This window comes from Nannospalax galili, unplaced genomic scaffold, assembly GCF_000622305.1.
Source record: "Nannospalax galili isolate Female #2095 unplaced genomic scaffold, S.galili_v1.0 scaffold389, whole genome shotgun sequence".
Classification (NCBI taxonomy): domain Eukaryota; kingdom Metazoa; phylum Chordata; class Mammalia; order Rodentia; family Spalacidae; genus Nannospalax; species Nannospalax galili.
Genome location: NW_008360310.1, coordinates 2,147,633 through 2,172,301, shown reverse-complemented (window position 1 = coordinate 2,172,301; position 24,669 = coordinate 2,147,633). Strand labels below are relative to the sequence as shown.

The window sequence follows — 24,669 nt, the reverse complement described above, 5'->3', positions numbered from 1 at the left end:
TGCTATATGACCCTGTCTCAAAAAAAATAAAAAAGGAAATATGAATCAACATAATGAAAGACTCGTGTATACTAATATTTTGGTAAAACCCCCTTTTGTAAAACATAATTGTTCACACTGTGTAATAACCCATTTTGTCCTACATGATAATTACTGGTGCTGTTCTTCTAAAGTAGGGTTTGGGGACTGTCCTGAAATGGCCTCATTTGTTTTACTCCCACGTAGACCAAGTTATCTCCAAGTGGCTGTTAAGTGGGGCATCCCATTTTGTGCCCGGGATCGCTTTCCTTCCCTAAATCCTCATGTCTTGCTGCCAGTTAGCAGCCACATGCAGCCAAACCCATAGATGGAGCAGAGAGACTGCTAACTACCCAGCTACCCTGAATGGAACTTGGTTTGGGAGTCAGATAAATCCCTGACTCTGGTCAGAGACCAGGGGCTCTCCAGAGACGGGAGAGAGCTCACCCACTGCCTCCCTGCTTCTTAGCACAGGAGGAGTCCAGAGCCCACCTGGCTTGGCTGCCTCAACATCCTTTTCCTTTTGGAGATGTTCAGGTGAGGTGGCAGGACCTGGGAGGAGGAAGCCGCATAGGGATGGGCTTGAATAAAGGGGTCATTGACCTCGTGACATGACGTTCCCCTGAGGGCCTGGGGCTCACAGGAATAGGACTTGTGCTTCCCAGAGCTCTGGCCTCTGTGTCCCAGTCCTCTTGGGATCCCATTCATCCCATTGCCAACACTTCCCAGGCCTGAACCTTGCTCACATTGGTGGGTGGGGGATCTGAAGACAGGATCCAATGGGGACTTAGGGTCTCATGCTGGGCTGTGTCTGTACAGTGGGGGATGCCCTCTTCCTCCTCCCTGTTTGGCCCCAGAGTCCCCCCCAGAGGAGACTTTCCTTGACTCAAGTCTCAGACTCAAGTGTTCTTTCCACACTCAATCATACCCTGTCCCTGTCCTCTCACCGTCCCCAGCTGGATTACAAATTTGCCAGGGATAGACACCTGTCTTGTGCCCACAGAGGGGAGCACAGAGCCCTGCTCCATAAATACCCATTAATTAGACTGCTGATTGATCACTGGCCTCTCAAGGCCCCCCTTTCCCTTCCAGGAGCCAGAGCCTTAGCAGTGGCTTGTCCCTCAGCCTGATGACTTCACACAGTGAGGGGCTCACTCGGGCAGATGGAGCAGAGTTTCTGACTTGGAAAATCGGCAGCTTTCTTTCTTTTCTTTTGTGCGTGTATATCACAAAACTGCCAAGGACAGAGGCTTGATTTTATTTTCTTCTTCCTTGTTCTCTGGAACCCAAGGCCCCACAGCCTCATTAACTGATCTCGGCTTCAATTAGAGACAAATCCCCTCCCAGGGCGAGCCTGTTAGGAGGAGATGACCTGCAAACAAGTGTCACGGCCCCAGTGGTTGGCCCAGCTCTGGCATTAATTAAAATGAGTCCCTACAAGCGGGCGGCCTGGATGGGGGCTGATGGGCCAAGAGCAGGTCCCAGAGACTGGGGTGAGCTGGGGTGCAGGCCAACCTCCTCTGCAGGATCTGCAGAGCCCTGTCTCCTCTCAGAAGCACCATTGGCCTTGGCCAGCAGCCCCCCTCCCCCAATCAGACATTCCTCTCAGACAAAGCCTTGTGCTGGGCCCAGGACTATTAGGGTGGGGAGGCTCTCTGAGGCCCTCCTAAATAGATTTGGCAACGTCTGGGTACTTACTGGAGAATAAAAAAGAAATCCCGTCTTAAGTTATTTTTGAAACCTAACAGTTTGCCATCTTTTAACAAAGGAAGCCTCTCTCTGTCTTTGTATTTTCCTTCTGGAATTCTTCTGCGGTTTGTGAGGGGAGAGAGCAGGCAGGATCACTGACTCCCTGCAGGCTCTGAGATGTACCAGACACATTGTAGGAAGCTGGACCACAACCTGGTATAGCCTCCAGGATGCTGGGAGAGCAAGTGGAGAGCCTTGTGGCAGTCAAAACTGTGCTGATGCTGACCCTAGGGTGCCTAACTCATAGTCACAAGGGCCAACTCAAGGAACAGAAGGAAAAAGCCAGCAGAAATCAGGGTTGGGTGTTCCAGAGAGAAAGCACAACACACAGCAGCATGCAGAAAGCTAGGAACAGATTCTGGACACTGTCAGAAGTGAGTGTCTGCACATAGGGGGCATTGGTGAGGTGATGGTGATGGTGATGGTGACACTGGGTCTTAGCTGGGGGTGGACCTGGGCCAGGGGAGGAAAGCTCAGGGCTAGTGCCTCACCTGACTGGTCAGGGGATGGATAGTGGAGCCTAATGGCAAGAATTTATTTATTTATGTATGTATGTATTTATTTATTCATTTATTTATTCATTTATTTATTTGTCTTTTTGAGACAGGGTCTCTCTGTGGCCCCAGCTGGCCTGGAACTCACTATGTAGACCAGGCTGGCCTTGAATTCACAGAGATCCGCCTGCCTCTGCTGGGATTAAAGGAGTGCACCACCACGCCTGGCACATCTTTATGTCCCTCTCCAGCTAGGGCTTAACTGCTGTGTCCTTTCCTTGGTGGGGCCATGCAGACCTCCTTTGCCCTGGAGGTCCTTCCATTGTTGGATCCTGTATTGTCTGCAGGGAGGAACCCAGGGGACCTTCCAGTTCTCATTGCTTGCCAGCAGCCCCAGTCCCCTTGATAGCCAGACTGGTAATCACATGAATAGCAACAACGGCTAATCCTTATGGAATGCTGACGTATCATTTCAGCCCCATTTTACAGATGGGAAACAGAGGCACAAACTGTAGTCAAGGACAGAGCCCCTATGCCCAACCCCAGGCTTATACACTCTTCTATCATCCTGTTCCCATGGTGGCTTGAAGAGATGAGAAAAACCAACTTTAGCTTCTTGGTGGGAAGAAAAGTTATCGTACCCCCTGGTATGCAGTCCCCCCACCCCAGGTACCCTAAGAACTCTGGAGACTAGAGGGAGACTCGTCGGAGGCTCTCTAGAACTATCATGTGCCTTTCTACCTGTTTCTAGTCTTCTAGTCTTGGTACTTTGTCTTCTGGCCAAGTTAAGTCAGCAGCATGATCAGAGCAAACCCTCCTGCACAACAACTGGGTGACTCTGAGGCGCTGGAGCATCCAGGCCCTTCTGTTCTCAGGGAAGGTGGGGCACTATGAATCCTGAACCAGGCGCTAATCTTGCTACTTTCCCTACAATTGGCTTCTGGGTTGGAGGGGCCATGGCATGGACCCAGCAGGCAAAGCTGAAGTGTTCCAGAAGCCTGCAGATGGTGGTGCTGGCCGTGGAGAGTTAGACATGAAAAGCAGCCCTGAATCTATCTATTCCTGGGAGAACAAGGTTCTGATGTAATTCATTTCCTCTCAGGCAGCACACTGGTCCCTATGGAACACAGTCTAGGGGTTAGGTGTGGCCACTGGTGCTGGCAGATGAGCCACTCAGTTGCAGTGAGAGCTGACAGGTACCATGGCGATTGGCTATTTCATCCACTTTTGCTTTTTGCTTTTGAGCCCATTGCCAGGCAACAGGCTGGCTGGGGCTGGAAGACAGTTGACCTCCATGGAGGGTCCACTTGGTAGCCAGGTTTATGCTACAAAGTGGCACCCTCTGGTGGGTATTTTTGGTACTTTAGTGATTCCTTGACCCACCTCAGCCCTAGTCTTCCAAGGACCCACACAAATAAATGGCAGAACATTCCAGCACCTTGTTGTCCAGCACCAGGGAGGAATCTTCATGCTGTCCTGCCTCCATTGTTCTTCTTAAGGGCCATTGACTGGCAAGTGCAGTGGAGATTGCAGAGCTGGCTGTCAATGGTCCTCTGAGCGCCCTGCAAACAACCGGGTATTTCCTGGCTCTGTGTCTCTACAGAGCCTTCCTCTTTACTCATCTACCATCAGGGACTGGTTGAGTGCCCTTTATCTCTGAAGCCTTGGTGACCTTTGGGGCCTCCTCTAACAGAGTTGGTGAACTGAGCTGCTCAGGTGCCCACTCACAGACCCTGGCAAGCTCAGGATTTGCTCAGAGAGCTCGCCTTTGTGACACCTATTCTCTTCTTGCCTCAGAAATCTTTCACTTTGAATTATTCTAGAAGCTTTACTGAGCCCACACTCATTTCACCACACACCGGAATTCAGTGAGGGAAAAGAGAGGCCCAAGCCCTGCATCTGTTGGGAGAGATGGATTTCCAGTCAAGTCGGCAGATATAAAATACTTCCATGCTATTCAGGTTTTAATTAGATGCGTGTATTATTTTGATCCAGAAATATAGGGAAAAGTAAATGAATATGTACTTAGAGACTGTGATAGGTACATGGAAGAAAAAGTTCATGACTCAGTTGAGAACTTGAGTTTGATTTCCAAAACCCACATAAAAATCCAAGTTTGGCCGGGCGTGGTGGCGCATGCTTTTAATCCCAGCACTTGGGAGGCAGAGGCAGGCGGATCTTTGTGAGTTCGAGGCCAGCCTGGTCTACATAGTGAGTTCCAGGACAGCTGGAGCTACAGGGAGACCCTGTCTCAAAAAGACAAAAAATAAAAAAAATTAAATTAAAATAAATAAAAATAATAAATAAAATATTTTTAAAAATCCAAGTTTGAACATGGCGTGCTTGCACACACCCTTAATCCTAGCACTCAGGAGGCAGAGGCAGATGGATCTCTGAGTTCAAGGCCAGCCTGGTCTACATAGTGAGTTCTAGACCCCCCCAAGGGCTACATGAGACCCTGTCTCAAAAAAAAAAAGCACCAAGTTTTTTGGTTTATAATCCCAGCACTAGAGAGGTAGAAAAAGGCAGACACCTGGGGCTCCCTGGCCAGCAAGCCTCATTGTACTAGGTCATTTTCTGGTGCTGTGATAAAACACCATTACCAGGTCAACTTATTTGGCTTACAGTTCAGAGGGTTGGCATCCGTAATGGTAGAGATGGTGGGAACAGAAAGTCGATAATCACATCTCCAAGCAGGCACAGGAAGCAGAGAGAGACTAGGAATCCAGCAAGATTTAAGAACTCTCAAAGCCTGTCCCACTGATGTGCTTCCTCCAGCGTGGCCACACATCCTAGAGGTCCCATGACCCTTCCCAAACAGTTCTATAACTGGGGACAAAATGTCCAAATACTTGGAGCCTGTGGGGTGCCTTCTCATTTAAACCACACTAGTTTACTTGGTGAGCTCCAGGCCAGTGAGGAACAAAAGGGTGGACAGTGCCTGAAGAACAACATCCAAGGTTGTTCTCAGCCTCCATCTGCACATGCATGCATGACACCAGCATGTATATGACCATACAGATTACACATACTTCCACATAAAATTCCAGGCTCTTCCAGTGACTGTTAGAGGGGTGCTCTGAGTCAAGAAAAGGTCTGACATTTAGGTTGAAAGTGAGGAGGCCCGAGGGTATGCAGAGGCTCTGAGGTGGGGTGGGAAGAACTGACTTATGGGAGGAGCCCTGCAAGGCAGTATGCTGAGTTACAGTTACTTGGGGCTCTGTGCTTCCTCAAATGCATTGAGAATCAGTAAACTCTGAAGCAGGTCCATATCTACTTTCATTTTTATTTTTTATTTAAAAAATGTTATTTTATTTTATGTGTATGAGTATATTGCTTGCATGTATGTAAGTGCACCTGTGTCATGCAATGCCCACAGAGGTCAGAAGAGGGCATTGAATCCCCTGGAACTGGAGTTAGGACAGGTGTTAGCTGCTGTGTGGGTGCTGGGAATGGAACCCAGATCCTCTGCAAGAGGAGCCAGGGCTCTTAACCACTGAGCCAAGTCTCTAGCCCCCACTTTAAAAAATGTTTACTTTATTTGTGTGTGTGAGTGTATGTTTGTGTTGTCAGAGTCAACTTTCAGAAGTCAGTTCTGTCCTTCCAACATGTTGGCCCTTGGGATTGAACTTGGGTCATCAGCCCTGGCAGCAGGCACCTTTATCTACTGAGCCATCCCAACAACCCTGTGGCTTCTGTGGAGAACCAATAGGAGGGACAGAAGTGGAAGCCTAGTGAAGAGGGCAGTCACATAGGGAGAAGAGGTGAGGGTAAGTGGGAGTGGAGAAACAGAAGAGCTTCATTCAGGATGCCTGGGAACAGGACAAGGAGCTGTGAGCTGGGTGACTTCCCTACAGGCCTGGGGAAGCTCCTGTCCAGAAAGATCCTGTGGTCTCTTCAGGAGCACATAGTTGGTAGTGGATGAGGGTGAGGCAGAGCTAGATACTCTTTGTTGTGGTGGAGGGTAAGTTATGAAGGTGGATTGCTGAGGCTTATTGCAAAAGAGGCATTCCCTAGGTGGTTACATGTCTGGCTAGAGTGAAGGATGAAGCCAGGTGAGATGGGGCTACTGGCATCAATCCAGCCTACCTGGTGCCTCCTTATAGGCCTTAGGCTGCTGATGACTGTAGCGCTAAGGATACTAAAGGTTTTATGTCATGGGCATCCACCCTGCCTAGCATTCTTGATGATGCTTAGCCCTCTTTCTGTCTTGTGGGAAACTGCTTCTTCAATGCAAATAGACTTAAATATCACACACATGAAGGCACCACTCCTTGTGAGAGGGGTTGTTGAGATGTGTGTAGTACATGGTTAAGAGGGAAGCATTAGGGGCTGGAGAGGTAGCTCAGAAGTTAAAAGCATGCACTGCTCTTGTAGAGGACTCATGCTAAGTGGATCACAACTGCTTGTAACTCCAGCTCCAGGGGATCTGATGCCCTTCTCAGGCCTCCACAGCCATCTGTACTCATGTGCACACATACCCCCAACATACAAATATACATAATTAAAATTAAATCTTAAAAAAATAAGATTCTTGGGGACTGGAGAGATGGCTCAGAAGTTAAGAGCTCTTGCTCTTGCAGAGGACCTGGATTTGGTTCCCAGCACCCACAGGGTTGTTAACAGCCACCAGTAACTCCAATTCCAAAGTATCTGATGCCTCTTCTGGCCTCCTCAGACATTGCACACACATGGTGCATTTACACACATGCAGACAAAACACCCATGCACATAAAGTAAAAATAAATAAAATATAGCAAAAAAAATTCTTTTTAAAAAATGAAGAGGGAAGATTTAAAATCAGCATGCCCCTGAGCTGGGACTGTAGCATAGTTGGTAGAGTACATACCTAACATACATGAAGCCCTGGATTCAACCCCCAACATTGAATACACCAGATATGGTGGCAGGAACTTGGAATCTTAGCATTTTGGAGGCAGAGGCTGGATCAGGAGTTCAGAGTCATCTTTGACTGGTTTGAAGTCAGCCTGGACTACATGAGACCACATCTCTAAAAACCCAACCAATAAAATGCAAAACAAACAAAAAACCCCAAACCTAGCAGGCATCACATGGATATGGTGACATTTAGCGAGAAACACAAGTTTACCTGAAAGCAGGCCAACACACCCAAGCCCAGAGTGGGAGCTTGGGACCAGAAAGTGGAGACAGAGCTATGAATAGTTGGACATTCACTGGGAGGCCACTTGGCCACCTGCCAGCAATAGGGATGTGGACAGGTGCCAAAGTCACAGAGGAGGCAAGTGGCCACTTACCCTCATGCTACCCCAGCCCCTTGATCAGGAACAGACACAGCTTGGGAAGGATCTCTGGGTGGGCTGCAGATCAGGGGCTGGAAGCCCGTCTGTTCTTGTTCCGCAGGGCCCTTTGGCCTGGAACATTTGGTGGAGCCCATTAAAATTAAAAAGCCAAGTGGCTGGGGGCTCGGAATGCCAGCTCATTTTCCCTGGCATGGTCGGTCCTGTTTAAGGGAACCAGCTGGCATTAATGGCACACAACTCATCACGAACAGCAGCTAGCGATCAGAAAAATCAGAGCTAATAATCAGGTTCAGGAAAGATAATGAGATATGGAACCGTCACTGCTGAGGGTCCCCCAGGGTCTGTTTTAACAGTCTCCAAATCAGCTACAAAATAGAAATTAGCCAAATAGGGGCTCCATTTGGGCATAGGGGGAAAACAAACAAGGTAGAGATTTGCACACGAATTCCTAGTGTGGCCAAACCCATGCTCAAGACCTGTGGGACAACAGCCATTGCCTGAAGGAGGCAAAGGACCTTCTGTGACCATTTGCCTCCAAGGAGATTACCAGGCTAGAACTGATGATGAGAGGCCAGAGGGAAGTGAAGACCAGTTTCCTGCTGCTCCGAAAAGACCCAGTCCCTCCTTCCCTTCCAGGGGTTCTCACCTGGGATGAGGCAAACTGGTTGGGGCACCCCTTCCAGACTGTGGCAGTCCTAGCCAGTGGGAAGAATGGTGAGCCAGATAGGGAACAACCTCAGGGTGGCAGGGTAAGCAACGGTCTCTAGTCTTCCTCCCCTGCATTCCAATCTTGCCCAGTCCCAAGAGGACTAAGAAAAGGACCTAGAAGCCCTGAGTTCCCTGCTCCCCTCTCCCACAACTCCTGCTCCTACTCTTCAATACTTCCTCATTTTTCTAAGTGTGTTGGGATGGTGGTGGTGGTGGTGGTGGTCAAAGCCCTACCTTTCATTTTTCATTTATCCGGACCTGGGCCCCTAGTGGACCTTTGTCAGGAAGTCTCATGATATGCACACAGTCCATGTTAAGTGGTGTGAAAGCATCAGAGCATCCCTTCCTGAGAAGGAGGCTGTGTCATGCTTCTCATTGCTGTGAGCAAATACCTGACAAAAAGCAACTTGAGGAAGGGCTGTCGATCATGACAGGGAAGGCATGGTGGCCGGGTGGTGGCTGGTCTCATTGCACCCACAGTCAGGATACAGAGGGAGATAAATGCTGGTATACAGCCCATAGCCCTTGTTATGCAGTCTAGGACCCCGGCTCACATTTAGGGTGAATTTCATATCTCAGCACAATCTAGAAACTCTCTCACAGACACGCCCAGAGGTTTATCTCCTAGGTGATTTCAGATCTTGTTGAGTTGACAGTATTAAATATCACAGAGGCCATTTCGAAAGTGAATAGCCCAGTTAGGGAAAGCTTAGGAACCAGCAGGCCTGTGTTCAAATCCTAGCTTTACCTGCTGTAACATAGCTGTCTGTCCTTGGCAAAGGTATTTAACTTCTCTGAGTCTACTTTTTCTCTGAAGGGGTTTTTGTTAAGATATCGAATGTGATGGCTAGGAGTATAGTTCAGTGGCAGAGCACTTACCCAGTATGCAGAGTCCAGGATTCAGTCCCCAACACTGCAGAAATGGAAAACTGTTGCATGTAAATGTGCTGAGTAGCATGTGGGAGGCCTTCTTTCAGTCCCTTGCTCTCCCTCTTCATCTGCAGGGCGTTCTCTGCCTCCTCCTTGATTTCTCTAGCTGTACTTTTTTGGGGGGGGTGCAGGAAGCCATTTCAGAGTCACTCATTGCTGAGCGCTGGGGAAGCCTGGACTTACTGAACTCCATCTGTGAGCAACAGGACCCAGGATGGGCTGGTGGCCCTGCTGTACTACTAAAGTATGGCTCTGCTGCCACTCAGCTCCTGCCACCCAGTCTGCTCTCAAATGAGCAGCATGGACATGGATAGGACTCTGTGCACCAGCATGACAGCTCGGACAGATATGTAGCACTGCAAGTATAGGCTGGAGGTGGCTTGCAGCCCTCTAGCTCCACTGGAACCCTGGCTGCCTGGGAGCTAGGGAGCTGGCATGCTCTTATCACCCTGTTCCTATACTGGCAACCTGAGCCCAGCTATTTCTACTCTAATGCACGTGTTAAATGTTAAGTACACAAACATACAAAAGGCCCGCAGTCCCTACGTCCCTCCTGGTCCAGCAGGGGCAATACTCATGAGGCCAGGACTAAGTGGTGGGAGGGAGGTACTGAGGAAAGTCATCCTTGGCTACATAGTGAATTTGAGGCCAGCCTGGAATATATAAGACTCTTTCCAAAAGGAAGGAAGAAGGAAAAAAAGAAAAAAAGAGAAAAGAATCCCTGTGCAGGAGGAAGCAGGAGGCAAGCCATGCCTGCCTGGGGGAGGTGACGTTGTTATACAACTGCAATTATTGAGTCCTCTCCTTTGCCAAGTTCATGATACATTTGTATCACAGCCCTGGGATATTGTAGAAATTACTGTCCTTTTCTACAGTCCCACTGCTAGTAAATGACACTGATGGTACACTTCAGAGCTGGGCCTGAGGGAACAGGTGTGGCCTGAGATGGGTAGGGCATCTCAAACCTCAAGGCCAGGCTGGCAAAAGTTGGTGGCCAGAAGTCTCAGCTGGCCTTGGAAGGACTGCACCTTTTCTCCCTCCAGTTCTGCCCCTTCCCTCCCAGAAGCCTCTGTAACACCAAGCACTGTTTCTCTTTTCTCTCCAAGGTGGGCCTTAATGTGCTGGTTCAGAAAGCCAACAAATTCACCCCAGCCACTCGCCTTCTGGTGCAGAGATTTGTTCCCTTCCCCGCTGTAGGTAAGATCTGCACAGTGCACACACACACGCGTGTGTGTGTGTGTGTGTGTGTGTGTGTGTGGTGGCAGACTGGGGGGTTGCCCAGGGAGGTGGATAGATGGTGGCCCTTTCACACCACATCCTCCTAATGCTTATGAGTTCCTGGCTGGGAGATCTAGAGCAAAATGTATTGAGATAGAAGAAAGGATGCTGGAACCTCCTGACCAGTGCAGGAGAATTGGCAACAGATTCTGTTTATTTGTTTGGTTTCTCATTGCTGGGGATGGAACCCAGGGCCTCATGCTTGTGAGGCAAGCATTCTATCAAGTGACATACATCCCCAGACCCTTATTTGTTTGAGACAGAGTCTCAATCTGTAGTGCAGACTGGCCTGGTACTTACTGTGTAGCTGAGGCTTTCCTCAGACTCATGACCAACTTAGCATAGGAATCCTTCCCTCCTCTCCTCCCCTCCCCTCTCCTCCATTCTCCTCCTCTCTCCCCCATCACCTCCCCTGTCTCTCTGACAAGGTCTTATATATCCCAGATGGTCAGCTGCTCACTGTGTAGCTGGAAATGACTTTGAGCTTCTGACCCTCCTGCTTCTACCTCCTGAGTGCTGGGATTTACAGGTGTGAGCCACTACACTCAGCTTATTAGGTGCTGTAGATCTAATCTAGGGCTTCATGTGTGCTAGGCAAGCATGCTAGCAATTGAACCACATCCCCACCCAGCACAGGGAGGCTTAACCTGAGTCTCCAGGCCCACAGGGGTTAGAAGACAGAACATAATGGATCCTATGAATTAGGAAAAATATTCACACTAGCCTGGCATGGTGGCACACACCTTTAGTGTCAGCACTCTGGAGGCAGAGGTGGGTGGATCTCTGTGAAATCAAGGCCAGCCTTGTCTATATAGCGAGTTCCATGACAGCTGGGGTTACAGGGAGACCCTGTCTCGAAAAAAAAAAAAAAAAAAACCAAACAAAAAACATTTCTTTCATCCTAAGTGTGCCCAGCGAACAAGATTAAAAAAAAAACAAAAAAAAAACAGAACTTGTGGCTTTGTCAGCAAGAACTCACAGGCATGTTCATGTCACATTACAGGTGTCACTCAGAGACCTTAAAGTACTGCTTCCACTCAACACAAATCCAAAATGATCATATTTGATACCTCAACAGCTATATCTTATTTTTTAGTTCATCAGTTAAAAGGCACATTCAGGGCTGGTGAGATGGCTCTGTAGGTAAAGGAGCCTGCCATCAAACTTGACTATCTGATTTTGATCTGCAAGACCCATGTGATGGAAGGAGAGAACCAATTCTTGAGAGTTATCTGACTTGTGACTCACACACACCTGCACTTACATAGAGACACATGCACAGACACACACACATACACACACACACTCTTGCACAAATACATTTATTTTTAAAGCAGATCTACTAGCTGACCTTAGTAATGCACACCTATAATCACAGCACTTGGGAGGTAGAACCAGGAGGATGAGGATTCTTAGGTCATCCTTGGCTATATAGTCAGTTTGAGGCCAGCTTAGACTACACGAGACTTTGTCTCAAGAAAAAAACAAACTGGGTGTGGTGGTATACATACCTTTAACTCCAGCACTTGGGAGGCAAAGGCAGGTGGATCTCTGTGAGAGCAAGACCAGCCTTGTCTGCATAATGAGTTCCAGGCCAGCTGGGGCTACAATGAGACCCTTTCTCAAAAAAAGCACATCTGAGTTGGCAAGATGACTCAGTAGGGAAAGATGCTTGCTGCTAAGCCTGAAGACCTGAGTTCAATCCCTGGGACTCACATGGTGACATGGTGGAAGAAGAAAACCGACCAGTGCATGTTGTCCTCTGACTTGCACTTATGCCTCCCCATACATAAGTATGATAAAAATTTTAGAGGCATGTTTATTACTAAATCATAATTATTATTTTGTTTTAATATTTTATTATTTTTATTTTATGTGTTTGAGTGCATTGCCTGCATGTATATGCACCTGTGTTGTGCAATGCCCACAGAGGTCAGAAGAGGGTGTTGGATCCCCTGGAAGTGGAGTTATGGATGGTTGTTAGCCACTGTGTGGGTGTTGGGAGCCAAACCCAGGTCCTCTCCAAGAGCAGCCAGTGCTCTTATCTGCTAGGCCATCTCTCCAGCCCCTGTTTTTGTTTTTTTATGAGATATTTCTCACTGTGTAGCCCTGGCTGGCCTGGAACTCACTAGGTAGAACAAGTTAGCCTCAAACTCACAGCGATCTACCTGCCTCTGCCTCAAGAATGTTGGGATTAAAGGTGTGTGACATGATGCCTGGTACAATTACTATTTATTGATAGCTTGTTTTAATCCCTCTATTTCTCTAAATTTTATTTTATGTATTTAGAAACATGAATCTATAAGGGGCATTTAGACCTCACTTGATGGCAGTGGGCCTGGTCCCAGGACAGTTCAAAGTTTCTGCTGCTCCTCAGGCTGTTCCAAAGGCCAGCCTGGCTCTTAGGAAGAGCACCTTGTTTGGGGAGAGGAGTACCATTGCTGAAAGTTTTTAAAAAGAAATAAAGCACTTCACATACAGCACAATATGTCATACTAACCAGAGCATTCCTTTGTCTTTGCTAGAGAACAAAGGTCAGGACTAGCCCAGCCCAGAGCCTGAGGTCCTGTGATACCCTACCCCCTTATGAGGGCTCAATCTGAAGAGCTGAGTCAGACCCAGGCTCATGGCCCTCAACCCAACCGTCACCTCCAGGTCTTAACTTCCCCATCTATGGCCCAGCGTACCAGAGCTACACACGAGGCCATCCACAGGAAAGTGCTTTGGAGTACCTGGATAGTCCACAGAAGGGGGAGATGGGGTGGCCCACCCCCTCCATGGCCCAGAGGCTAATAAACTCCCAGAACCAACCACCCAGCAGAGCCCCAGCCAACCCAGATAATTGCTATAGCAACTCCACACTTTTAATGAACTCTCAGCTATTTCTGCCATGGGCCATTAATGGAATAACTCTTTAAATCAGACTTCATCATGAGGTCTAATTGAGCAAATGTTGCTGCCCAACTGGTGTCCACAGCTACTGGGGCTAGAGGGTCAGAGGCAGCCTGAGAAAGGGCAGCTCTCAGCTGCCATAAACTGGATCTGGGGCTCCACTGAGATGTAATCAGTGGTGGGACTGAGGGGGCAAGCTTTAGATAAGAACTTTGCCAGGGGCTTGTTCCAGCCCTGCCCAGACTCCATTTTGCTGTGTGACCTTGAGTTGGTCTTAACCTCTCTGGGACTCCTTCAGGAGAAGAGGCCCTTTCTCTGTTCTGAGGGTTTTTTTGTTTTTGTTTTTTTGTGTGTGTGTTTGTTTTTTACCTGCTCCAGCCATATTTGATCTGCTCCCCATCTTCGTGGGTTGAGCCTTCAGCCCTCTCACCCAAGTCAAGTCTTTGCCTAGCAATTTGAGACCCTATATTTATACCCAGTTGTACAAGTTGTATACAGTATAGTCTGCAACTGGATAGTCCTCTCTTTGACAGACCTGGAATGAAGCAGGTCCATCTACAAATGGGCACTCATTCCCCTGGTCTACGCTGCCATGGTGCTCTGTGAGGCCAAAGCTTCTAACTACTCCCTGCACCTGGCCTCTGTGTACCTTTCCCCAGAAATGCCCTGGTCAGGACAGAGTGTCTCTAAACCCTCACTTTGTATAGCAGGCTAGCTACTGTTAGAGGCCTCTGAGAAGCAGCACCCACTTCATCTTGTAAATAGTTGTTTTCCCTTATAGCACTGGCATGATGGGAGAACCTGATGTAGGAATTAGGTGGAGGTAGGAAGCCGTGCTCATATGCAGTCCTGTCATTGGACTGGGGTGTGGAATGGGAGAGAGTCTTAGGGGATGTCTTAGGAGATGTGTGTGGGTCACATCCCCTAAGAAGCCACACCCACCCCACTCTCCCTGGGTAGGCAGAGAACAAGGAAGCTCCTTGGAAATGGCTGTTCTTCCCACTGCTCTGAGCGCCCCCTCTAGGCTGCTGCTCTGCCTAAAACCTGGGAGGCAGGAAAGGCTGTCTTCTCTGTGCTCTGCGCTGTCTAAGACTAAGGCCGCCACTCTCCCCACCCTCTACCCACTCTGGCTCAGAAAGCCTGGCACACTCCGCTGCTCCATCCATCTTGAGCTCCTCTCTTGGGACCACCTCAACAGTCCCCACAGGCCTGCCCTTGGTGTCAGAGCCTGGAACTCCCAGAGGCCACCTTGTTCTCATTCCCTTCAGTGTTCCTCATTCAGTGCTGGGGGACTCTAAGACAGAGCCTACCACCCTCATTTTACAAAAGAATGCACAGGTTCTGACTTTGGGTTATGCTGAGCTGACCAAAGCTCCTCCTATGGTTACCCACACCCATGCAGAAACCTCCCTTGGCAGCTGAGAAACTGAGGGATGTGTCCCCCAGTGGCCTAGCTACTCGGTGCCCTGAAGTAAGCATTCTACCCCCAAATTTGCCCCTGACTGTTCATTGAGGGTTGTATGTGCACATGCATGCCCAGTGCTTGGGAAGCCCCCAGTGCTTCCTGCAGCCATCTCTGTCAGGGTGGTTTTCAGCACCTGCCATACCCTGGTCTAAAACAGCAGTCATGTGGGAGATCTCATTTCTATTTATATACAGAGACCGTAAGAAAGACGGTGAGCCCGGGAGCATGTGTGCTGGCATCGGAATCGATTGGGGACTAGTAATTAATTTGTTTAGACCTTAATTAATTCTCTAGTTCTTTCTTATTTGTGGACTGTCATGCTTAATTGTGTTCAGGAGCTTGAGCTTGGAGCAGGCCCTCTGTTAATTGATGTGTGGCTGCTGGGAGGTAGAAGTTAATGGTTTGGGAAGCTGGGCAAACAGTGCATTAAAGGTCAGTGGAGGAGACACTGGAAAAATACACACCTCTGGATCCAGCCACCAGTCTCTATGGCTGAGTCTGTTCTAGGAGAGACAGGCCCCACAATCAGCCTTCCTATGAGCCCTTGGGGAAAAGCACATGGAGAGGTGGCACCAGCAGAAGGAGGGCCAGGTATGGGTCCCATGAGGTGGGTGGAGCATGGAAATGCCAGAGATCACCTGCCTTAATATATGTTCTAATTCCATTTCAGTTGCTGTGATAAAATGCCCTGACAAAAAACAACTTAAGGGAGAAAAGGTTTGTTTGGTTTACAATCTAGGTTACATCTATTTATTGCTGGAAGTCAAGGCAGGATGTTAAAGTATTCCTAGAGCAGAGAGAGAATAAACTCGCAGATCCTTGTTTGCTTGCTCTCAGCGAGCTTTCTGCTCTCTTACACAGTTCAGGGGTCCAGCGTAGGGAATGGTGCCAACTGCAATGGGCTGGGTCATCCTATATCAATTAACAAAGCAGTCCCCCCTAGACATGCCCACAGGCCAACCTGATCCAGATAATTCCTTATTAAGACTCTTATGTGATTCTAGGTTGTGTCAAGTTAAATTAATTAAAGCTCAGCTTCACAGCACATTGCTTAAAAGCTAGTGTCCCAGTTCCACGTTATGTGTGTATAGGCAGGAAGCCCAGCCTGACCGCCTATGGAGAAGGGGACAGCAGTTTGCCCTGGGCTAATTAGGACCCCATCTGAATTCTGAGTTCCCTGTGGGAAGGCCTGAGTTTGAGCCTTTGTGTTAGTTATTTTTCTCATTACTGTGACAAAATACCTGACAAAAGCAACTCAAGGAAGGGAAAAAGGAAGGATTTATTTTGGTAAGAAGTTATCAGGGCAGAAGTGTGAGGCAGCTGGTCACATTGCATTCACAGTCAGGAAGCAGAGAGAATGCTGGTGTCAGCTCCCTTTCTCTTTATCCAGTCTGGGACCCCAGTTTGGGGACTATGCTGCCCATATTTAGGCTGGATCTTCCCACTTCAGTTATCCCAATCTAGAAACTCTCTCACAGATTTGACTCCTAGGTGAGTTTAGAGACTGTCAAATTGAGAATCAATACGAAGTGTCACAGCCTTCCATAGAAGAATAATCTTCATGCATGGACCAGAAATGAATGCCATCTTTGGCTGGGAAGTCTTCTGGAGTCATTCTCAGGGTTCCCTTTTATGAATTGCCAAAAATGTATTTTACTGTCGTGAAAAAGTCTCTGTGCTTCCCAGTGAGCTTTGCTCGTGACATCTAGAAAGTCTTTCAGGGGGGACAGTGGGTATGGTGGTTTCTCCTGTTCCTTCATACCCAGTGAGCCTCACACCTGCTCCTCCCTTCTGCCCTTTCCACACCCAGCTACATGGGTCTCTGTGCTGTTGATTCCCCTTCCCGCCATTGTGCCTCCCTGGGGCTCAGGCCACCTTCATCCAGGAGGTAATAATGCCTGACCCCAGAAGGTCTTCCCTCTAGGCCAAAGCACAGCTCCCCAGGCCTACTGTTCTCCCATCCCTCAGGCCCTGTGAGCAAAGGCAGTGGGGCACAACTGTGGTAACTATACCCGGAGCTCCATGACAGGTGCTGCTTCCACAGAGGTCAGTGGTGTTTCATTAGGCACCATATCTCCTTGAGGCTCCCCTGGAAGCTGGGAGCCCTTGCCCTCTGTATTCTTGCTCCTGCCTGAACCTGTTGCAGCTGTGGCTGCTCTCCTCCTCTCTGGCTCTTGCTGAGCCACCCCTGCTGGCCCACTCTTCCCCACTTCTCATCCTCACCCCTAGCTGCTAAGTATCCTGTATCCCCACGTCTGTCTAGTACAGTCTGCTTAAGTTCAAGCTTGCCTCCCTCATCAGACTGTGTGGGTACCCTAGAATCTTATGGGTCATCGCTCCCCAGTCTCCCTCAGCCCAACATAGAGTCAGGGTATGTGTGTATTTCCTTCTCTCATTGCTGCAACCAAACACATGACAAGAAGAAACCTTAAAAAGGAAGGATTTATTTGGGCCTACAGTTTAAGGGAAACAGATCCTCATGGTGGCAAAGTCATAATGGAAAGAGCCTGAGGTGGTTCATCACCTTGGGTTCACAGTCAGGAAGCAGAGAGCAAGATGATGCTGATATTCTGCTTGCGTTCTCCTTTTTTCTCTAATTTTGCGTGTGTGTGTGTGTGTGTGTGTGTGTGTGTGTGTGTGTGTGTGTGTGTGTGCGTGCATGTTTTTGCATGTGTGCGTCCATGGGTACATGTGTGGGTGCATGTACATATTTTGCGTGTGTGTGTGTGTGTGTGTGTGCATGTTTTTGCATGTGTGCGTCCATGGGTACATGTGTGGGTGCATGTGCATCATTCTCAATCTCTCTTCTACCTTATTCATTGAGACAGGACCTCTCAAACCCAGAACTTGCTAGCCAGCTGGCTCAGGGGATCCCCTGTCTCTGCCTTCTAAGGCTGGAATTACAGACGACACCACACCCACTCAGCATTTATGTGGGTTTCTGGGGATCCAAACTCCAGTTCTCATGCTTGTAGGGAAAATGCTTTAACTGCTGAGCCATCTCCCCAGTCCTACACTTTATGTTTTTTATTAAATGGGGAACCCCAACCCATGGGATGGTGTTTCCCACATTCAGGGTAGGTCTTCCCACGTCAGTTAAGCTTTTCTGAAAATAGCCTCACAGATGTGCCCAGAGGTATGTCTCCTCGGTGATTCTAAATCCAGTGAAGTTGACAGTGAGGATGAACTATCATAGGGTTCTATGTGGGTTTGTTAAATGTTGCAACAAGTGCTTTTGCACGGAAGGTTTGGGGTTGATCACTCACAGTGTAACTCTACCCTGATGACACTGGAGACTAGATTCTATTTTTGAGTATTCTGGCTTTTTGTGTAAATTTGCACTGTCACCATGGTCCACTCATTCAGTCAGCAGGCTCCAGGTAGATGACCAGCCCATCCCTTGCCAACCTATCCTAGGCACTTGCTCCAGTCTTTCTGGTCCATAGATACTGCCTCTTTCAAATGGGATCCTAGCATCTCTAAGCATGCTTTCACAGGGATTAGACACCAATCTCCCAGTGCCTTGTGAGCCTTCAGTACATGTTATAGCCCTCTGTTAGCACATTAGCCCTCCATCAGCTCTGTTTCTTTCATCTGCCCCAACCAGGACAGCAAGAACCAAAGGTATGGTGGGACATGCTCCCCATTTGTGGAAAGTGTAGGCAGAAGGAGCAGAGTTCAAGATCCTACTTGGCTACGTAGTGGGTTTGAGGCAATCTTGGATGACAGGAAGTGCTGTCTCAAAAGACTAAACCATGGGGCTGGAGAGATGGCCCAGTGGTTAAGAGCGTGTAGTGCTCTTGTGGAGGACCTAAGTTTTGTCCCAGCTCCCATACTGGGTGGCTCATAACTGCCTGTAACTCTGTAGCTCTGCTCCAGGAAGATCTGACACCTTTGGCCTCTGCAGTTACCCACACTCACAAGCACAACACCCCTCCATCCTGGCATTAGAGAACGTCAGTTTAGGGACAAGGGTTAGTCAGCTGCTAAAAATAGCACAAAAGCCGGTGGTGGTGGCACATGCCTTTAATCCCAGCACTTGGGAGGCAGTGGCGGGCAGAGCTCTGTGAGCTCAAGGCCAGCCTGGTCTACATAGCAAGTGCCAGGTCAACTGAGTCTACAGGGAAACCCTGTCTCAAAAATACCAAAAAAAAAACAAAAAAAAACAACAAAAAAAAAACAAATGTTCTAGTGACAAGTGCCATAACATTTCATCATTTCATAGAAGCTGGGACTGGAGTTCAGTTGTAGAGTGCTTATCTAGTGTGCCTAGGATATGAAAATGTATAAATGTATACACACATGCACACACAAACAAACACACAATGATTTACCTGTATAAATGTTAAGGTGTCATGACCTATCTTGCTGAGGGACTTGGGGAGACTGGAGGTTCTATGGGTTCCCTATGGTGTGCGGCTCTGATGAGGTTCACAAAGATTTCAGTTGTATAACTAAAGACAGTGCATCTAGAATGAAGGAGTCTGTAGCTCTGATAGATGGGAGCTTGGCAAGAGCGGCAGACTCTTCCAACTAAACAGTGGTCTGTTATTGGAGTGAGCTGGGTGACCTCTGGGTTTTAGGAATGTGTCCAATTAGCAGCCTGACCCAAAATACTCCAAGGTCATTCACATGTGACCAAATCACCTCGTCTGGGCAGCTTTCCCAGGACCTGGGCATCCTGTAGGTGCTCAATAAATATTATTGAATGAATGGACTTCTAATTCAAGAGATTTTTACCATTCCTAGAATCCAGAAGACAGAGAGACCTAGAGGCAGGGAGACCTAGTGGACAAGCACGAGGCTGGAGGCTGGGAGAGAAGGCAATGGAGGCAGGAGGGTTGGGGACTTGTGGGGCATAGAGAGGGCATCTTGGGGCCTTAGACATGAGCATAGGGTTTAGGCTTTGTCTCAGAGCCAGTGGGGAGCCACTGGACTAAGGAAACTTACAAAAGATGGGTGACAGTACCACAATTCCCTACACAGCTCGTTTTATGTTGCAGGTAGTATTCTAGTTCCTGTCCTCTTCTGGAGTACTCAGGAGAGGGGTATCTTAGCAGGAATCTGTGTGCTTGTGTGTGTGTGAATGTGCACAGGCATGTGGATGCCAGAGGAAAATTGTGGGTGTCATTCTCAAGCATCATATTACCTTAAAAAATTTGTTTTAGACTGTATCTCACTGCTCTGAAACTCACTAAGCAGGCTACTAGGTTGGCTAGCCAGAGATCCTCCTGCCTCTGCTTCTCCATTGTTGGGATTACAAGTGCATACCACCAAGCCCAGCTTTTTACATAGGTGCCAGTGATTAAATTAAGATCCTCTTGCTTGCATGGCAAGCACTTTGCTGAGCTAGCTCTCCTGACCCCTTAGCAGGAATCTTATAGGAAGAGATTCCAAACCTTAGAGTCAGCCTACACCTAGAATTTACAAGCTGAGTTGTTTTTCAGTTCAGAAATTCCCAGTCCTGGGTTGGTGACACTTCAGTCTGGGTTGTGAAACTCTCCCCCTGATTTTCAAGCTATTTAAAAGGAAATCTGTGCCATTTAGAGCTGCCGCAAAGATGCAATATCAGGACATGCTGTGAGCTTAAGCAGATATTAGGGTGTACCTGTTTGATGAGCATCACTTCTCCGAGAGCGGAGGGGCTGTGTTCTGTGATTGGTATAAGAAACGTGTGAGCCTCTAAGTGTGGCAATAGGCATATGTGTGAGCTCATAAATTCGCAGGTTCCCTGCTGCTTGGCCTGAGATTCTGGCTATGGCATTTGCCTCTGGAGAGCAAATAAAGGTAAGGTTCAAAGACTGAGAGGAGGCACCTTTTGAATTATCCACCATTTACACATTTGAACTATTCACCCTGTTGTCAGTGTTAGAATTGATAGTCAATTTGACAGGATCTAGAATCATCCTAGGAGACAAGCCTCTGGGTATGTCTGTGAGGGATTATCAAGATTAGGTTACTTGAAGAGGGAAAATCCACCTTAAATGTGGTTAGCACCATGCACCTGGTGGGGGTCCCACACTGCATAAAAAGGTGAAAGCAATCAGCACCAGCTCTCACTGTTCTCTGCTTTCTGACTGTAGATATAATGTGGCCAACCACCTCCTGCTCCTGCCACCATGCTTTAACTGCTATGATGCACTGTAGCCCCTGGAACTAGAAGCCAAAATAAATTTTTTCTTCTTTCATTTGTTTTAGTTGAATATTTTGTCCCAGCAACCAGACAAGTAGCTAATACACACATGTACCCCTCCTGCAAGTATGCCTGATCCTCCTGCAGATGAGAAAGTAGAGTCTGGGAGCTCTTTGTCCAAGTCAATGTGGAGCTAAAACCTTGCCACTTTCTGTTTTATTTAATGGAAATGACTGCCTCCCATAATACATAATTGTTATATAAAGCGAGTCCTATTTCTTCAATGGCAAACTTGTTTATATCCCTCCAAATTCAAGTAAACATTTAAAGCACATAAATCAAGCTGGGCATTACAGCCCTAGGACCTGGAAGGTAGAGGTAAAGGGATCAGAGGATCAAGGTCATCCTTGGCTACATAACAAGTTTGAAGCTAGCCTGGGCTACATGAAACCTTATGTTGTAACAACAACAACTCAAGTATATGAATCTCTGTTTATTTGTTATATTCATTTGAATATAACTAAAAATTGTATCAAATACACATTCTAGTCTCTATTTGCTTTTTACCTTTGCAATAATTTTTTTCTTTTTTCTTTCTTTTTTTTTTTTTTTTGATGCAGGGTCTCACATAGTCCAGGCTGACCTTGAACTCACTATGAAACTGGGAATGACTTAGAACCCCCTGATCTTCCTGTTTCCACCCTCCTGAGTGCTGGGATTATAGGCATGCACCACCACACCTGGCAGATTTTGGAAATATTTGTATAGACGTCATAAAATTCTAGTTTACCCTCTTTTTTTTTTTTGGTCTTTTTGAGACAGGGTCTCCCTGTAGCCCCAGCTGGCCTGGAACTTGCTTTGTAGACAGGCTGAGCTCAATCTCACAAAGGTCCACCTGCCTCTGCCTCCTGAGTGCTAGGATTAAAGGTGTGCACCACCATGGCTGGCTTAATTTACCCGTTTTCAACAGGATTTAAGCTACAGTAATTTTTTCTGAGACAATTATTTTTAAATTTTGAAATATTACACTGTCATAGTACACACTTATAATCCTAGCACTTGGGAGACAAAGGCAGGATGATCATGAGTATGAGGTTAGTCTGGACTATATTACATGTTCTAGACCAGCCTGGGATACATAGTAAGACCCTGTCTCAAAAAATAAAAGTAAGTTAATTAATTAAAAAGAAGTAACAAAAATTTTCAAATACAAAGAAAATGGAGGAAGCAAAATGTTAGACCCTTAAAGCCCTTGTGCCCTCTACCTGCTTGGTGGTGGCCTCCTCTCCAAGGAGAGGCCTGCAGTGAGTGAATCCTGCTTATTCTGATTTCTGTATTTCAAGATAGGTGCATGTTGGGACTAAAGAGATGGATCAGGGGGTAAGAGCACTGCCTGCTTTTAGAGAGGACCCAAGCTCAATTCCCAGCACCCATATGACAGCTAACAACCATCAGTAATTCCACTTAAGGCAACCTGATGTCTTTTTCTGGCCTCCGAGGGCATTGTGTTCCTGTGGTACACTTGCAAACATGCAGGCAAAACACCTATACACAGAAAATTTTTTAAAAAGATGGGTGCATGTCCCAGGAACAAACAATTATATTGTTTATGAATTTTATGTGTGTGCATGTGTGGGCGTGTATGTATGTGCATGTGCATGTGTGTGTACGTGCATGTGTAGGCCAGAGGTCAACTCTAGATGGCATTCCTCAGGAGCCATCCACTTTGTTTTTTGCAATAGGGTCTCTCACTGAACTTGGGACATGCCACCTAGGCTAGAGCAGATGGCTGGTGAGTTCCAGGGACCCTTTTATCTCTGCCTATTCAGTGCTGGGGTTACAAGCACACAGGATACATCCAGCTTTTTTACATGGGTTCTGGAGATCAAACTTAGGTCCTTGTACTTATGCAGCAAACACTTTACAGATGGAACCATCTCCCAGGCCTGTTTATGCATTTTTAATAATTGACAGGAACTTTGTCATACTATCCTTGTTTTTTGAAGTTTGCTTTTCATTGTAGCTTTGAGATTTTTCCCTGTTAGTACATACATACCCATTTCAGCCTTGTCTGCATTCTATGATGTGGCTTTCCACTGTTGATTAGTTGGGGCTGTTTCATTTCCCATCATATGGTTGTATACATTCTCCCTCATTCGTGTGCACAGGAAAGAACCTTTCCTAGGCAGGACTTTGAAAACCTTCATCTGCATTATATCCACCCCAGGAGCTTAAAAACAGAGAAATAGATCTGAACCCTACCTCAGATTTGGTTCAGCAAGGTGGCTGTGTTGAGCATCTAGGGGCCTATTCTGCTTACTACTTTTTCTGTTGCTGTGATAAACACCGTGATCAAAAACAACTTGGAAAAAAGGGTTTGTGGCTTATGGTGACAGCCCATCCTCGAAGGCAGCAACCTGGACACAGTAACTGAAGCAGCCAGTAGAGGAAGTCCGCTTACTTGCTTGCTTCCCCTTACTTGCTCAGCTGCCCTTTTTATATTGCCCTCAGTGGGCTGAGCCCTTCTACATCAATTAGTAATCGAGAAAATGCCCCACAGACGTGCCCACAGGCCAGTCTGATGGAAGAAATTCTTTAATTGAGGTTCTCTCTTCCCAGATATCTCCAGTTTGTAGCAAGTTGACAAAAACTAACCAGCACAACTGACTGCTTACCAACTTCACACACAGACACATCACTATTAAACCATAGCCTTTCTTTTCTTGATTATCTCCAAGAGCTCAGGTTAACAACACAATATAAAACATGGTACAACTTCTTAAAAGCCCCACAGTCCTTAAAACACTTTAAAAATTCAAATTATTTTTCAATTATCAAAAATCCCTTAATTGTGGGCCCCTGTAAAATAAAAATTTTTTAAAAAATCAAGTTAAATATTTTATTTATTTATTTTAATTTTTGGTCTTTTTGAGACAGGGTCTCCCTGTAGCCCAAGCTGTCCTCAAACTCACTATATAGACCATGCTGGCCTTGAACTCATAGAGATCTGCCTGCCTCTGCCTCCCGAGTGCTGGGATTAAAGGCCTGCGCCACCATGCCTGGCTTAAATACTTTATTTTAAAAGGGAAGAACTGGGCACATTTAAGTAAGACAAAAGTTGAGCAGTGTAGTTCAGTATCTGATGCATGATCTCACTCATGATCTTCTGGGCTTCAGAAGTTTGGACCACTCCTCTTTGGCTCTGCCACCTGCAACACATACAGTTTGTCTTGTAGGTCAGGCTGGTTCCGTTCCATACTGCCTGCTGTCCTTGATGGACATCCCACAGTCCTGGCATCTCCAATATCCTTAAGTCTTCACTTCTACTTGAGGCCTCTCTTGACTTGTCACAGTGCCAGGCCTTGACTTTTCTCCATGATCTTCCAATTCTTCTGCTTTCATGCCACCAAAACCAGTACCACATGGGAAATTCTTATACATTATCAAATCCAGCTTCCACCTTGACCCCCTCTAGATCACAGCTTCGGTGAGCTGGACTTCCCAGAAGATTTCACCTCAATGATACTAGTCTCTTATTAATTATAGCCAATTTTTCAACTCCAGCTAACCAGTAATGCAAAGATTTCACTTCCATGGATTCTTTATCCAAAATATCACATGAACTTCCCTGATAGAGTCTTTGAGGGAGTCTCAAACTTCCCTCTGAAACTTCACAAGCCAGGCCTCCACTGCCTGCATTTTCTTAGCCTTGTCTACCAA

The 24,669-nt window shown here is 47.2% G+C and overlaps 1 protein-coding gene across 8 annotated transcripts in view; it reads left to right on the top strand.

Annotated features, from left to right (window-relative positions):
- The window catches only part of Sfxn5 (sideroflexin 5), a 142,240-nt gene that overhangs the window by 78,188 nt on the left and 39,383 nt on the right, over nucleotides 1–24,669 (top strand). For 7 of the 8 annotated variants that reach the window (XM_008824713.2, XM_008824717.2, XM_029559416.1 and 4 more), the window contains exon 10: nucleotides 10,288–10,378. In XM_008824713.2, the coding sequence (XP_008822935.1) occupies nucleotides 10,288–10,378 (91 nt within the window). The remainder of the gene's footprint in view (nucleotides 1–10,287; nucleotides 10,379–24,669) is intronic. The other variant, XM_029559420.1, reaches the window with a different exon arrangement.